The sequence below is a fragment of the Pinus tabuliformis genome, chromosome J (assembly GCF_031772625.1).
Source record: "Pinus tabuliformis cultivar Carrire ecotype Pingquan chromosome J, CPIR1, whole genome shotgun sequence".
Lineage (NCBI taxonomy): Eukaryota > Viridiplantae > Streptophyta > Pinopsida > Pinales > Pinaceae > Pinus > Pinus tabuliformis.
Window position 1 is genome coordinate 933174498 of NC_142295.1, and position 18994 is coordinate 933193491.

Sequence of the window (18994 nt, forward strand, 5' to 3'; positions counted from 1 at the left end):
CAATCATCCTTTGCATATTAAGGAACATCTGCTGAAATTTCTCCTTGCTCTTTGTCTCAGGAGCTTCTCCTTCATTTGAACCTGCCATCTTTTGTGAAACTTTCCTCTTTCTAATATCTGGATTTATCTCTTCAAGTTTTCCTTCTCCACATTGCAACCTCAATCTAGTCAACATTCACATTGAAAATATCCTGCTTATACATGATCAACCTTGCTCTGATACTAAAATATGATCTGAAAACAAAGAATTGACTATTTGCTCAATTTCACCAAATATTAACTAAGGTTTCTTTTATGTCAATAAATGAGAGAAAATTGATTTTTAAGTGCCTTTAAACTTAAACTTGAAATCTGAAAATGAGCATGAACATCAGAAAGAAAAGAAGAAAACGCATAAAAATTTGATGACAGAGTTCATCCCTCCTGGACTACATCTCCGAGTTTGCTTCCAAATGGGTGTCCGTTGTATTAGGAATGCTAAAAAGGTATCTTTACATAAAATTTAGCCATTCCGGACTATGCACGCAGGCACCAATGGCTACTGTCAAAATAAAGGCCTCGGCCTCTGCTCTCTAACACAATTTTCCGTTCTAGAAAAAGCCCAAGGATGGCCAAGTTATGCCCAAAAAGGCATTTTACAAGCACAAACAAAACACATTTTTGATACTCACTGTACAACTCCTTAGGCATTGGTGTATTGGTAATACCTTTCATAAAGTTGCGGGCAGGTCCCGAGGTCAAACCCGCGGACCTCCCGGGATTGCTTTGGAAACATTTAGCAAACGTTGCAACCATATATTAAATATTTGGAAACATAGAAAATGTTATAACTATATGGTATACGCACCATATATCTGATTGATGTTTTATAACCATAGTTTTAATTTAGCATTCAAAGGCCCGACGGTTGATACAATATTCGACCTGTGGCATTTTGGTTATAACCAAAGTTTAATATAGGCCTGGCGGATAAACAACTCAACCCCTGTGGCACATATTAACAATGGTATATGGTATTTGTTGGAAACTCCGTGCTATCCAAACTGGGCATAGCAAGTATAACATATAGTTTTAACATATGTTACAACCTTGATTTGTTTATCAAATATAACCCGTGGTATAGTTATTATCCCTTCATCCATTCATTGCGCCGATCTGTGGAGCCATGTAACTGTTGCCAACTGTGGAGCGCCGATAATATACCCTTACCGCCACATATTTAACAAAACTTTAAATATAATCCCACACCAATGTTTAATAAAGCAAAGCCATGGGCCATCAGTAAAATTTTGTAGTTCTATAATGGAGGTCACAGGTTCGACTCCCGACTGTGCCCATCTGACCTCTGCGTTGAATTTGACCTGCCACGTGTCACATTGAGAGACTGCCACTTGCTCTGCAAGGCCCATTTTTTTCCCTGTTTGACAATAACTTCAGAATGCGTTTTCTCACTCATATGAAAGCCATTTTCAAAACCGAATATACTGTTGGAATCAACACGACGAGCTCTTTGACTTGGCACTGGTTTCATGAGCATCTGAGACTTTTAAACTTTGAGCATTTCAAGGTTCCTCTTGGATCATTAGGCTAAATTAAATCGAGCAACCCAAATTTTTGAATAGATTCAACACTTCCAACAATAGTTTCATGATGTCTTTCAAAAGCCAATGTTAAGTGCAAACAATGACATGAATGAGATTTCATTCCACACCAGTTTCATACTATAATGGATTGAGTCATGGACACCAAGATGAATGGTAATTTATAGAAACACATATAACTCTACTAGTAAGAAAAGTGGCTCACTAGGAGCCAAATTCAACATAAGTTTCCACATTTGATGATCGAACTTCACCAAATGGATACTCTTTCTTCCGAAGTGGGGAGTATTGTCTCAGGTGGATGCCAGTGAAACACCATGGCTAATAATTATTTTCTACTATTGGTGGTTTACAAGCCCATGATTTTGGTAAATCATGGTATCCACCCATGATATTTGAAAGGTGGAAGAAAACAAAATAAAAATCTAATTATACAATTAGCTTTTACCATATACAACCATTTTTTATATTTTACCATTGTGACTTATGGTATTCACCCATGGTTTTTTGTAAGCCATGGTATTTGAAATATAATGAAAGATCACGACTCTAGGTGAAAAGGCACCTGTAAATAATATAAATATAGACATTCACAATTTTAAAAGCCATGAAATTTCCCATGGTGCAGCCTTATACAATTTTTACTATTTAATAAAGATAATTAAGCTCTTCTCATATTATTTTTTACCTTACATTATTTCTTTATTCACTTATGATATTTTCTATTGTCAATATTTAGTCTCATTCCTCAGACACGCTGGATCAAATTTCATGAATGAATGTTATGAAAAAAAACGATTATCAATGTTTTGAGAAATTGTTGGCTTTGAAGTGAGTAGTATAAACTCTTGACCCCAAAGAAAGTAATATGGGAAAACTATTCACTAAGAAAATTCTAAGAGATTCATCTTAGAGGGGAGAGTAATTATGACACTCTCAGCCTTGCACAATTATTTTAATTGCTGAGAGAAATGCACGAATGCATTGTGACGACTTGGAATGGATGAAAAATAGATACATTATAAAATAGTGATGATATGTATTTATATAATGCAATGAATGTTTATTTTCAATTTCAAATTTTATGCATTTGGAAATGATTGGATTGTTGAGAATATGGCTATTTGGAGGCCCTTTTAGTCACTGTAATGAATATTATATTGAAAGGATTTTATGCATGAAGACTAATAATTGTTTCCCTGAGTGGAAATGTAGATTGCAGGTAAAATGACCATGATTATCGTATTGAATGTAAGCCAATAAGAAGTTAGGGCGTTATCACCTATAAAAGAGCAAGACATTATGATAAAGATTCTCATATTTAAGAAATTTTGTTTTTGTATGAAACATGTTGAAATCACATATTTTTTATTTGAATTATGATGATTAATCTCATATAAATTGTGTACATGTGATATAGGGTAGATGATGTATATATCCAAGGAGGATAAATTATGGCTATCAAATTGAAATCCCAAGAATAAGGCCATTGTGGTGAAACTAGAAACCTATGACATGCCTTGATTTGATTTGCGATGCGTTATTCCATATTAAAGAAAGCTAAAGGGATGCCTTGGATATAAGACACTATAAGTATCCACACCCTTCCTATGAAAGTAAGCATTGGAAAATGATGGATCGTTTGAGGGACTATGTACTAGTGAAAGGAATTATTGATTCTAGAGGGTGAGTCACTACAAGGAAAAGGAGACTTGAATGAATCTGTTGAGAGAGATTCATGTTACATGCTAGATGGGATCATGAGTGCATTTACGTGTGTCTAAGAAAGTAGTGAGCTAAACTTGTTACCTATCAAAGCCTTATAAAGCAAAAAAAACCCATACAAACAAGTATTGAACTGATATTTCATATGTTGAAATGCATGTTTCTCTTAAGGAAACTTGAGATTTCCTAGGGAAAAGTTAATGGCTATATAGGAAATGGGTAATGGTAATGGTTGTTGTAGATAATTTTAAAAATGTGTGTACTAAGGCAATGAAGAGGATGCAATTACATGGACAGTTGAAGAATGAAGACATAAACATTGTTGTATTGAAAGAATATCGAAGAAGATGTTATTACAAGGGGGAGGGAATGTAACATCCCAATTTATCTATTGGAAAAAAATTTGAATTAAACTTGCTTAAAACTATCCATAGATATTTTTATTTTCTACTATATTGATCATCACGAGTTTGATATACCATGGTATGTAAAAATTGTAAATATTCTACTTTAACAATTAATAAAATGATGATGACCAAGACTAAAAAACCATGAGCGTTTATAGGGGCTATGATACAACAATTGGGGAATTTTTTAAATGTTGAAATAAGTAATGTTTATTTTATAACATCGTGTTTTATTCTTTGCATTTTCTATGGATTTGAAGAAATGAATTTTAATATATTAGTATAAAGTTAATTTTTTCCCTCTTTTTTGGGATGATAATTCTTGTATAAACAAGGTATTTTTATTCTTGGTAGTCCCATTGATTTATATTTTTGTTCCTTTTATTTTTATGAATATTATTTTAGAAATAGTTTGATTATGGGTCTTGTTTTGGATTCCTTAGAGGATATTGAAGAATTTTAACCCTTTAGGAGACTTCTAAGGAAGTCTTTGCATTGTTGGAATCAATTTTAGTCCTTTGAGATAAGCCTAAACACTTATCATATATGTTCTTCTTTTGGAAATTATAGGATTGAAAGTCTTGTTCTTAGCCCATATTCATATGGAATAGTGGGGGATGTGACCATAGGACTAGATAAAAAGGGATAAATGAAGCATAGATTTAGAAAATTTACATGATCCATATTTTATTAAGTGTTTAAATCCAAATATCAAAATCTATCAAATGCGAAAGTCTGACACCTGAGTTCTTTCAAGTGCCAATTTATAGGTATCATAGTTTTTCAAGAGTGAGGAACATCTGGAATTTATTAAATACTAAATATTGGTGTCTATTCAACACTGGATTATGGGTATCCTGATTCTAATAGTAGTGGAAGTCTAGGCATCCAAAAATTTTAATAAGTGAACTTTATGGACAAGCTAGATTCAAATTCTAGGTAAGAAATATATGATGTGGATTTCATGTGGAAGAGTCTTAAACCTTTTGATGATGTGGCAGACTGATGCGTCACACAAGGTGATGTGGTAGGTTGATGTGCCACACAACTATGACATAAAGGTCATGATTGGATGATGTGTCTTGCTGACATGGTAGGCTGATTTGGTGTGCCAACATGGCATGCCTACATGACATTGTAATATGCAAAATATGTCATGGTGATTAATGTCATGCGAGCATGGAAGGGATGAAATGGAGGTGATGAAGTGGGGCCCAAAATATGGAAACCCAACTCTTTGTAAAAGGGGACTTTTTGAGAATACTTAGATCTAGACGTTGATAGAATTTGGGCTGGATCTTGTTAGTTTCCATTTACACTGTGGTATTCCTATTTTCTGATGAAATTCATATTTGAAAACCATAATCTATAAATATTATTCTTCTAAAAATATTGGTCTTTTATAATTTTTTTGGATTTGAATATATAGAGATTTGATTCATTAACTATAGTAGATATCTAGAACTCTAGCTTTTTGGAAAATGTAATTTTTTTTCTAGATCTTGGTGCAGTTGGGTAGCTTACATGCCTACCCTATAGAATTGGTGCAATTCAACAGTGACAGGTGGTTGTAGGAACTACCATGTGTTAGCCAAATGTTAGATTAAATGACATACTTTGGTGATGAAACATTGACATATGACTACTAAGTGTTATCCATGTGTTAGTTGTACTATCACTGACACAACAAAAGGCAATGAAACTTTTGAGGGCCATGAAATTTATATCATTGGAAAGATATCAAAGAGAAGAAGATGCTTGTGACCTCAAAAAAGAAGCTTAGGGTGATTGAAAGAAGAGGAATTTTAATAATCCCATATCCTTAGGGTAGATTAAAGAGTTGGGACTTAAACAAAACAATGAGACCATAACAAAGAAATCATGTATCATGTTCTACATATTGTCATTCCTTGTGTGAAATTTGGTTATATTTATAAATTTTAATTTTTAATAATTGGCATATGTTATAGTAGTACAATAAAAAAAAATTCCCACACGCACTAACATGTCACCAATGAGTAGAACCTAGGTGCAGGGAAAATTAACCCTGCTAGCAACCACTCGAGATATTGCCTTTTGACATATTTTCTTCAATTATTCATTAAAAGATGATTGTCTAATAATTTCTAATTTGATAATTTATTTTAAAGAATATTATAATAATACCATACACTTAGAAAGATTCATTATGGTAAATTTTTTAATTATAAAATAATTATGTATCAATTTTGAATTTAAAAATTTATTTTCTTAAAAAAAAGGAAAATATTTAATAATAAATGAAATTTATCCTTCCAACAATGGGTACCATTATAGAACAATATTTCTAGAGTTTTTAAACCTTTTTGACAAATTGGTTTTGATAAGAAAAAATAATATATTGAGGAAAATAGAAAAAATCTATTATATAATTATGTTATTAATGTGTCATACACATTTTATTTTTCATTTTTTATTAAGAAAATCAATATAATACTACACTATAAACATTGAATAATATTGTAAAGGTAATATTTAAAACACACCTGGATGGATTGGAAGAAAATAAGGGAGAAGCCATATTTCTGGGAGCAATGGATTGTTTCCAGACCAATCATATACTCCAAGTATCTATATTCATGAATTTATATGTAAGTGTTCATTCAATTTGTTTAGCATTGAAAAATTAAGTTTAATGAACAATTAGTATAAGTACATACCGCAAGCCATACTTTTCCCCATGAAGGTATTCCGATGGCACCACCGTGATCCAAAATCCATGCACGTGCTTTTTCCATGGCTCCTTCCCCTCCATCAATTTTTTGACCAAGAATTCTCAAACTAACATAATTTAACACTGTTCCAAACATTGAGCTATCATCCTCAATGTGCGATCCCCAACCTCCATCTTCATTCTGCACAACATCTTTCAAAATGAAATTTATTACTTCTATCATACAAGGGATAAAAATTCTTTTCTTGTTTTACTCTTGATGTTTATTCTCAAAAAATCAAGAGAAGAAGACATTGAAAAAATAACTCATATTATTTGCAAGGAAAATGGATGTTTAATTTACTTTATATTAGTATAGGTCAATTTTATCTAGCCTGAGTGGTTTTTTTTATATAACAATATCTTCACACAAAGGTTTTATTCCCCTAAGTGACATGACAAATCTTGGAACTTTTACAAAAATCTAATTTACCATGGGCACCAAACTTTAGAATGAGGGGAACTGCCTAGTGGATTCCCCCATGAAATGCATTACATGGAAAAGAAGACGAAGAAAGAAGATCAATCTTAACCTTGAATATATTATGTGGTGAGAGATATATAAAATTTAAGGGTAAACCTCCTGATACTTCAAATATCCATGATTAAAATGAGTCTATATAAGTTATTTATTAGTTATTGTTATTTTAATTTTTTTTATGCTAGAGGTTTGATGTTGTAACAACCCTGGTCAAAATTCCATGTAATAAAGTTAATAAAGGTAAAATAATAACCAAGGTCATGCGACACATATTCCAAGCTGAATGTTGAGAAAAAACATCCTAGTGTGCGTGTTCATTTGGTTTATCATGGCTAAGGAAAATGGAAAAGGCAATGAAAAAGGATTTGGAAAGCCACGAGACATTAATTAACATTTTATTTACGGAAATAATGGAAATTAGGTAAAAAGGAAGGTGAAAGGTCACAGGTTGCATGTGAGGAGGAAAATGAAGGAAAATGATGGAAAGTTGAAGAAAATAGAGGCCTCATTAATAAAAAGGCTTATGAGGATCAACTGGTACCTTTTTATCTAGTCAATTCATTTTTGGAGCTCTCTCTCTATTCTCTCTCTCACACACTCTTAGACACTTAGAGAATTCTTGGAGCACTCTAGCATTGTATCAAATAAAGCAAAGGAAGGACAAAGAAGGAAAAGGGAAGCAAATATCAAGAAAGGAAGAGAAGGATCAAGTGGCTACAACAAGATTACTTGAAGGTACCAATTTGCATGTGTGACTTCCTTGCTATATTTGACATGCATGGTACATGCATGTGTGTATTTGGTTCTCTTGTTGTCATTGGCATGGGTTTTTCCAGGTGTGACAGTGATTTTCAGTCTTGTCTTTCCATTTACAGATAGGTGTGGTGTGATGGGTTCTCTTTTATTTGGTTAAGCTAGATTACCAGATGCTTTCGAAACTAAGTGAGGTAGTCTCTAAAAAAGAACACAAGGCTTAGAAATCCCTGGATCGGAGAAGGTGGGATTGCAGTAAAGTTGGATTTCATGTACCTTGGTGTGCCTACGAATCCTCGACCGGTGAATGGCAGGATAAACAATAAATCCTAGAGGTGTGTGCCCTTGATAAAGCCTAGGAATCCTCAACCGGTGAATGGTAGGATATATGCTAAATACTGGAGGGTGGAGTCTCGATTAGGCCTAGGAATATTCGACCAATGAATGGTGGGATATACGGTAAAGCCTTGAGACTAGGAGACAGGAAAATTACTCACAGTGTAGGTGGAGAGATCCAAAGGCATCCATGCTTGTATAGGGCTTAGTGATCTGATGGGGATTATGGTTAAGACTGAGGAAACCTGGTTGGTTTTGTCGTGAGTCCCACATTCATGCTTGGAATATGGCACGGGGGTGATTGGCTGAAATAAATATTTGGTTCAACCCAATCTATGGTTGGGTGGTTCGTGGAAGTCCCTGACTTGGTTGGATTATGCATACATTAAGAAGAGATCCTTCTCCTTTATTGTTTCATGTATAAACGTACTTATTTATATGTGGTTTTTATGGCTATTATATCCTTATTGTTTATGTTGTTTATATGCTCATTATAAGCATGGTTTATGAAAGACTTTGGTTATGGCTCTCATCATGACTTGATTAGTACATGAATTTGACTGAATATATGACTTAATAGATGATAGTGCAGTTATTGTGATAAGGCATCAATGCTTCTTCGCGATTCTTAGATAAGTATGAGACCCTTATGCTCAAATTTATTGTTATGACCTGTAGATTTCATATTTTTGATATGTTTGACGAAATGCCTATCATGGCTAGTAGGGGTTAGATCAAGTACTTGTACCAGCGATTGCATTAGTAGCCTTATTCCATTGTTATTTATCATTTCTAAAAGTTTTATGAAGTTATGGGTAGTGGCCTGAGACCTAACCCTAAAAAAGCGGCTCAAAATTTGGGTCGCTGGCACAAAATTGCTTGAAAAAGTCCGCAGTCATTGACATGCCTTACTTTGGGAGAAAATGAAAGGCCTCAATTGCATGTATGGATTTTCATGGGAGCGGTTGAGGGTCCATATTAGTAAAATGTCAAGTTTTCTCAAGGGTTGGTCACCTAGAAAGGTTGGTTGGCTCTTGAAGGTTCTGTAGCATGTGTGGAAGGTCAGAATGGTTTTGTTTTGTCGATTCCACTTCCTTAACTATACATGGGGAGTTGAATCACATCATATTAGCCTCTTGTCACATGTTTACCCTAGTGGGCCGGTTAGCTTGGGTAAATGTGGGAGGAGGGTGTTATAGAGTGGTATCAAAGCATGGTTCACCCCTTGGACTGGATGGGCGGTGTGTTGGTCATGCATACATGTCGGTTGCATATTTGTTCTTTATGCTTGTGGTCTATGTGCTTGTTGTGTATGCATGGTAGTATTCATGGTTTTAGTCATGTTTCCATGTGAAAGTTGATGGTGTTGTTGTTGGATGTGGTTGTCATGAGTGTATGTCGGTTATGCGTTGGTTATGCATGTTAGTATTTATATGTTGTTATGCACACATTGACATGGAGATAGTGGTTGTGCATGAGGTCATGGTATGTGGTTGGTATGGTCATGCATTGATAATTGTATAATGGTTGAAATGATGTATTTATACTGTTGTGATTATGATTATACATGTATCGTGCTAATTTGGTTGATCTTGCAGACGCGATATCCTCTCCTGAACTATACTGAGGTATTTTGATTATGTTATGTTTTGGTTTTAGTTGACATGGTATACTTGGAGGAAAGAGATCAAAGATGACTAGCAAGATGGTATAATACAGTTCATGAGATTCTCCCTATGGGTTAGATGAGCAGCATGGTGGTGGGCATTCTTCTAACTTAGTAGAAACATTGAGAAGTTTGAAGGTAGAAATAATAAGTTGCAAGGCAGATAATGACAGTATCATTCAGGCATAAGATAAACAAGAAGAAATCAATGCAATAATCCTTTAGAGCTTTTCAGAATTTTAGAGACAGGGACTACTTTAGATTAGCCATGGAAAGGAGGATAGGATTAATGGGGCATATGGAAGTAGATCTCATGGTGGGCACATGCCATATAGGGATGACAAGATTTGAGATGGAAGGCTCTTGGATACTCTGGATAGGAGAGGTGATGGACACATGTTCTATTATAGTTATGGTTCTGATAGACACTATGATCGTCATCGTTATCATCTGTATAGGAGGAGTGAAAAGGGATATTTTCCAGATGAGTTTAAGAAAGCCAAGCCACCCACCTTTGATGGATATTTGAAGAAGTCAGAGGATGCAGAGGCATGGCTACTTGGGATGAAGAAGTTCTTTAAGGTGCATGATTACACAGAGAATATGAAGGCCAAAATAGTTATCTTCAGCCTCAAAGGGAAAGCAAACATATGGTGGGAAGATGTGAAACGGGACAGAGACATCAGGACATAAGACTTGAGTTGGCATGAATTCAAGAGACTTTTCATAAATAAATACTTATCAGAGAGGTACTATGAAAACAAATCCAAGGAATTCTATGAGCTAAAGATGGGATTGATGACAGATGAGGAGTACACGACTAAGTTCCTAGAGTTATTGAGGTATGTACCATATCGTAAGGATGAAAAAGAAAAAGTTCAGAGATTTGTCAATGGATTTCCATTAGCATTTAGAGATCATATTGAGTATGATGAGCCTCAGTCACTTGAGGAAGTTATTTTGAAATTGAAGCATTGTTATGAACAATCAAAGCATAAGACATAATCTCAGCAAGGTTGGAAAGGGAAAGATAAAGCTAAAGGTAAATGGAAACCAAAAATAACAAGGCCTTAGGATGCAAGTGAGAAAGAGAATGTTGCACCTTACAATAATTTCAATGTAGTTAGATTGGGACATGAGTCACAACCTAGAGGGTAGAAGAACAAGGATGACGATACATGACGATTGCAGTGTTGGACATGTGGTAAGGAGCATCTTAATAGGGATTGTCCGCAGAATCAGGGTGGTAGGCCTCAGATTTACAGCGCATAGGAAGCATAGACAGTTGGGGATGTTGGGCAGAGCATTCCATAGATCTATGTAACGTTGGATAACAGGCAGGCATATCACCATGCATCTATTACCGAGATGGAAGATAAGCTTTGTGATCAAGTTGCTCCTATTTTGATTGACCCTGGATCTAATTATAGTTTTTTTAACCCTGACTTGGTGGATAAGTATGGTTTGAATAAAGAAGTGCATGCATAATATTGGTTAGTGCAGTTGGCGACATGCACGAAGAAAAGAGTTCATCATTGGGTAAGAGCTTGTGCATTTGAGTTGAATGGTATGCCTACATCAACACATTTGAATGTATTTCCATTGGGATAATACAATATGATTTTGGGCATGGATTGGTTATATCTTCATAGGACTAAGGTGGATTGTTATGGAAAAGCTATTGAGTGTTTGGATGACAATGGAGAATAGAGGATCTTGCAGGGTAAGAAGAAGGAAACATCAGCTAGAATGGTGATAACTATGCAGGCAAAACATAGTCGCAGAAAAGGGTGTGTGTTATTTGCAGTGCACATTTATAGTGATAAGGGTAAGGAGGATGAGGATGCAAAGGTATTAAGCATGCCCAATCTTATAGCAGTTTCAGGATATGTTTCCAATGGAGATTTTAGAGTTGTTTCCTCACAGAGAATTGGACTTTTCCATTGAGATGGTACCAGGGGCAACACCAACTTTGAAGGCATCGTATATGATGAGCACTCCAGAGTTAGTAGAGCTAAAGTTGGAGTTGAAGGAAATGCTTGACAAGGGATACATTAGGCCAGGTGTATCGTTGTGGGGTGCACCAATGTTGTTGGTAAAGAAGAAGGATGGTACTCTTAGGCTATGCATTGATTATAGACAGTTAAAAAAGGTAACCATCAAGAATAGGTATTCATTGTCGAGGATTGATGACTTGTTTAATCAATTGAAGGGAGAAGTAGTGTTGTCAAAGATGGATTTGAGATCCAAATATCATAATGTACGCATCAAGGAAGAGAACATTTACAAGACATCTTTATGGACCAGGTATGGGAATTATGAGTTTTTTGTAGTTCCATTTGGTTTGACTAATGCTCCAACTACTTTTATGTGCTTGATGAATAGTGTATTGCGTCCTTATCTGGACAACTTTGTTATTGTATTCATTGATGACATCTTGATATATTTTAAGAATGAGGAAGAACATGCCGATCACTTAGCAACAATGTTGAGATTGCTGAGAGAGCATCAGTTGTATGTTAAGCTCAGTAAATGCAATTTCTTTCAGACATAGGTACATTAATTAGGGCATGTGGTTTCCAAGGAAGGCATAATGGTAGATCTAGAGAAGATAAGAGCTATTATGGAATCAGAAACTCCTAGAAATATGGATGAAGTAAGACCATTTATGGGGCTAGCAGATTACTACTGGAGGTTCATCAAGAAATTCTCTCGAATTTCATATCCTATTACATCACTACATAGGAAAGGTAAAAAATTTGAATGGATAGAAGAATGTGTAGCAATTTTTGAGCAATTGAAGTAGTTGTTGAAGAATGCTCCAGTGTTAAAGATTGTAGATCCAGACAAAGAGTTTGTGGTGTGTACAAATGCTTGCAAGAGAGAACTTGGAAGAGTCTTGATGCAAGAAGGACAGGTAGTATGCTATGAGTCACATAAACTGAATGAGCATGAGAATAATTATCTGACATATGATTTTGATTTGGCAATGATCATCCATGCATTTAAAATGTGGAGACATTATCTTCTTGGCAGGAGGTTTGTACTGATGAGTGATCACAGTGGATTGATGTATCTATTTGACCAACCAAATTTGAATTCCAAACAAGCTCGATGGTTGGATATGATCAATGAGTTTGACTTTGAGATCAGGTACATCAAGGGGAAAGAGAACATGGTTGTAGATTCTTTTAGCAAGAGGCTACAGGTAAATCATATAACAATTATGAGCTCCTATGGGAGAGATTTACAGAATTAGATTTTATAGGAAGGACAACAGGATGACAGGTACAAGGAGCTTATGCACAGGTTAAAATAGGGTACAGGTGGTCAAGATGTGGACTGCCATCTTACAACATATGGTTTTCTCAGATTTAGGGATTAGATCTATGTGTTGAATGACAGTGAGCTCAAGAAGACTATCTTGCGATAATTTCATGCTAAACCATATTCAGGTCACCCAGGATACCATAAGACATTAACAACGATGAAGAAGTTTTATCATTGGCCGAATTTGAAGAAGGAAGTGGTAGATTTTCTGGCTAGATGCTTAGACTGTCAACAGGTGAAAGTAGAGTGTAAGCATCCAGGTGGGTTGCTTCAGCCGATTCCGATTCCATAGTGGAAATGGGAGGTCATTTCCATGGATTTCATCATAGTTTTTCTGAGGAAATCTAGACAACATGATTCCATCATGGTTGTGGTTGAAAGGTTGACGAAGGTAGCACACTTCATTCCGATGAACTCTACTTATTCAACTAATGATGTAGCCCAGGTCTTCATCAGAGATGTAGTGAGGTTGCATGGTGTTCCAAGGAATATTGTGTCAGATAGGAATGTTAAGTTCACTTCCATATTTTGGAAGGAGATGTTTTCAGGTTTGGGGATAGAGTTGGCCTTCAACACAACTTACCATCCGCAGATAAATGAACAGATAGAGAGGCTCAACAAGATATTAGAGGATATGTTGAGGATGTATGTGATGCATCAGTAAAGGAGATGGGAGGAGTACATTCCATTGGTTGAGTTTGCTTATAATAATGGTTATCAAGAGTCACCAAGGATGAGTCCATTTGAGGCACTTTATGGGCAAATTTGTAATAATCCCACCAGTTGGAGTGATCCAGTGAACATAGTGTTGATAGGACCAGACATGTTGGTAGAGATGGAACAGGAAATGTAGGTAATCAAGAAGAATCTAAAGGAAGCACAAGACAAAAAGAAAATTTATGCAAATCGAAACAAGATGTTTAAGGAGTTTCAGGTTGGGGAACAGGTGTATGTATGCATCAAGCCCAAGAAGAGCTCCTTGAGGATTGGATCATGTGCCAAGTTGACACCTCGATTTTGTGGACCTTTAAAGATTCTTGAAAGGATTGGACTAGTAGCCTATCAACTTGCACTGCCTCTGACAGTGAAAGTCCGTGATCTTTTCCATGTGTCATTTCTTAAGAACTATGTTAAAGATGTTGATCATGTGATTTGCAGAGAAAGATGCTCATGCTTCAGAACCAAGTAATCGAGTAGGTTAAAGTGCAGTGGAAGCACTTTGGGCCCAATGAAGCTACATGGGAGATGCGGGTTATGTATCCTTCTCTATTCGTTGGTTGAGCGAATGTTTTTGGTATATGTTTTGGTATACGTACATATGTATATGGATGTAAATACCACCATGAGTTGTGTTATCAAGCTCCAATAAGCAGTATGGGTGCCATGTCATTATGCTTGTTATGCTGTTATGTTTGTCATGTTAGGTTGCTTCTCAGTAGGTTGATCATTGTAAATACTGGAATGAGCTAAGCTATAAAGCTTCGTGGGCAGTATGTTTTGCTTTCAGTAGTCTTGTTGGTTATAGGTGTCATTGAACACGAAGGACGGTGTTCCCCCAAGGGGGAGGGTTCCCTAAAAACCTTGGTCAAAATTCCATGTAATAAAGTTAATAAAGGTAAAATAATAACCAAGGTAACAAGACACATATTCCCAGCTGAATGTTGGGCAAAAAAATCCTATTGTGGGTGTTTATTTGTTTTATTATGGGTAAGAAAATTGGCAAAGGCAATAGAAAAGGCTTTGGAAAGGCATGAGGCATTAATTGACATTTTATTTATGGAAATAATGGAAATTAGGAGAAAAGGAAGGTGAAAGGTCACAGGTTGCATGTGAGGAGGAAAATGAAGGAAAATAATAGAAAATCGAAGAAAATAGAGGTTCCCTTAATAAAAAGGCTTCTGAGGATCAGTTGGTACCGTTTTTTAGTTAGTTCATTTTTGGAGCTCTCAATCTATTCTCTCTCTCTCTTTCTCACTCTTGGACACTTAGAGAATTCTTGGAGCACTCTAGCATTGGATCAAGGAAAACAAAGGAAGGACAAAGATGGAAAAGGGAAGGAAAGATCAAGCAAGGAAGGGCAGGATCAAGCAGCTATAATGTGATTACTTGCATATATTGATTTGCATGTGTGATTTCCTTGCTATATTTGGAATGCATGGTACATGCATGTGTGTATTTGGTTCTCTTATTGTTATTGGCATGGGTATTTCTAGGTGTGACATTGATTTTTAGCCTTGGCTTGCCATTTCTGGATAGCCATGGTGTGATGGGTTCTCTTTTATTTGGTTAAGTTGGATTGCCAAATGGTCTCGAAAATGAGTGAGGTGGTCTCTGAATAAGAACACAAGGCCTAGGAATCCTTGACTAGTGAATGGAAAGATATACGGTAAATCCTCAAGGTGTGTTACCTCGATCAGGCATAGGAATCCTCGACCGGTGAATGATAGGATATATGGTAAATCCTAGAGGGTGGATTCTTGATTATGCTTAGGAATCCTCTACTGGTGAATGGCGGGATATACAGTAAATCCTAGAGACTAGGAGACATGAAAATTCCTCACGACGTAGGTGGAGATATTTGGAGGCATCCATGCTTGTTTATGGCCTAGTGATCCGGTGGGGATTACGATAAATCTTGAGGAAACTTGGTTATTTTTGTTGTGAGTCCCACATTCATGCTTGGAATATGGCACGAGGGTGATTGGCTGAAAGAAAGATTTGGTTCAACCCAATCTATGGTTAGGTGGTTCGTGGAAGTCCCTGACTTGGTTGTCTTAAGCATACATTGATAAGAGATCCTTCTCCTTTAGTGTTTCATGTGTAAATGCACTTGTTCATATGTGGTTTTTATGATTGTTATATCTTAGTTATTTATGTTGTTTATATGTTGGTTATAAGCATGGTTTATGAGAGTCTTTGGTTATGGATCTCATCATGATTTGATTAATACATGAATATGAATGAATATATGACCTAATAGATGATAATGCAGCTATTATGATAAGATATCAATGATTCTTTACGATTTTCAGATAAGTATGAGATCCCAATGCTCAGATATATTGTTATGACCTGTATATTTCATATTTCTGATATGTTTGACAAAATGCCTCTCATGGCTAGTAGGGGTAAGATCAAGTACGTGTACCATTGATTGCATTAGTATCCTTATTTATTTGTTAATTTATCATTTCTAGAAGTTTTATGAAGTTCTAGGCAGTGGCCTGAGACCTAGCTCTGAAAAAGTGGCTTAGAATCCAGGGTCGCTAACATGAAACTACCTGAAAAGGTCCATATTCGCTGGCATGCCTTGTTGTGGGAGTGATTGGAAGGCCTCAGTTACATACATGGCTTGTCATGGGAGCGACGGAGGGTCCAAATTAGTAAAATGTCAAGTTGTCTCAGGCGTTGGTCACCTGGAAGGGTGGGTTGGCTCATGAAGGTTCTGTAACATGTGTGGAAGGTAAGAATGGTTTTGTTTTGTCGTTTCCACTTCCTTAACTATACATGGGGAGTTGAATCACATCATAGTATCCTCTTGTCACATGTTTACCCCAGTGGACCAGTTAGCATGGGTAAATGTGGGAGGAGGGTGTTATAGATGTCACTTTTAGTTTAAGCATATACATTACATGATATATCTCGTCAACCTTGGCTTAACAAGATCTCTCTTATATTAATGCAGATATATAAAATAAAAGTGATCTTTATATTATTTTCTTACCAAAAATATTATAATAATCTATTATAGTTTTTAGACTAATTTAAAATAAAAATAAAGATACATACCTGACGGTTATACATATAGCGACATATTTCTTTTTGATGCATTTCTGTTAGAATTGTGTTTAATGCTCCTGTCACATATATGAAAATAACCTACACCATGTAGTACCAAATTCATTTTAGAAGCATATTAAAAAAATACATTTACAAAACATAAAATTCTAAATTACAAAACATAAAGATTTAAATTACAGTTAAACGGCATTCAAAAAATTATTTAAAAAAAAAAACACTTTCTAGCCTTAACAAAATATAGAAATTATGCCATCAAAGCATGTTATAATTCATTGTGAAGAAAAAGAAGATAAAAAAGCAAGCAATGTGTTTTAAAGAAAATCTAAATAATAAATATAAAAATAAATATTTGATAATTTTCATTTGATTTATACACTATAATATAATATATATGATTTAATAATATATATATATATATAATAATGTAAATTATATATGTTATAATTCACTCTATATATAAAATATCATGAACCAACAATGGGTTGATTTGTATATCATAATATGATTTATTTATTTTTTAATAAAAAATTAAGTATAAAAGAAAAGTAAAATATAATAAGTTATATTACAAAGTCACATTTACTTTATTATAAAAAATAATTTATAAATTTTGAAAGTATTTTAAAATATATAAAAATATTTGATTGTAATAGTATTTTTTGCCACACTTATCATTATATGTTTATATTAGTCCAAGAAGAATCCATTTCCCTATACAAACTTAATATTATTTCAAAAAGCATTTTCCAAAATCCATATGCAACCTTATGACTATAAACACGCATATGTGTGTGATTCTCCTTAAAGTTTCTTATGTAAAAAAATTTGAAATTTGAAAAAATATATAGTTCAATTATTTTTCAGTTGTGGTTTACGGGTTAGACTAGAAGTCCACCTATAGGAGCCAATAGCATAACCAACCCAACTAATTTTTGGTGGTATAAATACACACCTTGAGTTTCCCTCATTTACACCTTAGTACTTGGTATCCATACTCTGCCAAATATTCTCCAAATTAGGTATGCTTATCATGTGCTTTTAAGCACTCCTCTGTCTCAAGGAAGCCCTAGTTCCTTGCTTTGATATTGAGCACTCTTATGTCACATCAGTTTTCTACTATTTGAGACAAGACCTTTAGTGGCCTAGGTAGGAAGGATACATAGCAAGGTTTAATTGGTGCTGATAGCCAGGGTCAGGTTGTATCATAATGATTTCTCTATTGTTGTTCTTCAATAAAAAGACTCATATTCTGTTCCCATTTCTGTTGTTTATATTTCATGAATATGAATGTCTAATGGATATGATTATGGACTAACTTGATTTAAATGTTTATATGCTTTGAATTATGTGATCAGCTCTTGGTTTCCTGATTATCATGCAAGTTTGAAACCTTCGAATGAGAGGTTAGGGTTTGGACCCTGTGAGATCTACTCCAAACGTAGGACCTACAAGTGAGTACTACTTCCTTTGTGAATTTGAAGGAGTTTACATGCTTATCTTAGTTTCTTTGTTGAGATTTTTACTCTGCTCTATTGGCACTTTCAACCCTAGCCCTAGAATTTTTTTCCATAACATTGATAACTAGAAAATCAATACACTTTATCATCTCAACCAAAGATGATAATAATTTTTTTATAAATGATAATCTAAGGAATATATTATAATATGATTTTACTATTTTATTATCTCAATGAAATGTTACTTTGGTATTAAAAATATATATATATATAATGAAAAGAAAATAAGAAATAATGAATCACATTTTTATCTGAATTTTAAATGAAGTAAATTTATATTTATAATTACTTTATAATAACAAATATCTTCATCTATTTTATGATAAAAGATAACTTATAAAATTTAAAAGGGTGGTTTGGAGTGAAGAAGTACTCTTATAAGAGTGAAGGAAGCTTTGGAAAGGAAATCTATGTAGGTAATGTAGTTGTTGGAAATGATATATTTTCTAAATTAATTCAAGTTATCTTGAAATTCTTCTTCCATTAATAAGCAAAAAGAACAATGTTGTGTGGGTGTTTCTCAAGGAAACATACCCCTGTAACTTGATTTTATGCAAGTATAAGCTTTTGTAGCCTAGACCAGAGAATATTAGTTACTTTCTTGTCACGTTGATTAATTAGCATT

The 18994-nt window shown here is 34.7% G+C and overlaps 1 protein-coding gene across 3 annotated transcripts in view; it reads right to left on the minus strand.

Annotated features, from left to right (window-relative positions):
• The window catches only part of LOC149229834 (cycloartenol synthase-like), a 403955-nt gene that overhangs the window by 323877 nt on the left and 61084 nt on the right, over nucleotides 1-18994 (minus strand). For 2 of the 3 annotated variants that reach the window (XM_089378753.1, XM_089378752.1), the window contains exons 3-5: nucleotides 16841-16930; nucleotides 6433-6627; nucleotides 6259-6343 (exon numbers count right to left, since the gene is read on the minus strand). In XM_089378753.1, coding sequence (XP_089234879.1) covers nucleotides 6259-6343; nucleotides 6433-6627; nucleotides 16841-16930 — 370 coding nt within the window. The remainder of the gene's footprint in view (nucleotides 1-6258; nucleotides 6344-6432; nucleotides 6628-16840; nucleotides 16931-18994) is intronic. The other variant, XM_089378754.1, reaches the window with a different exon arrangement.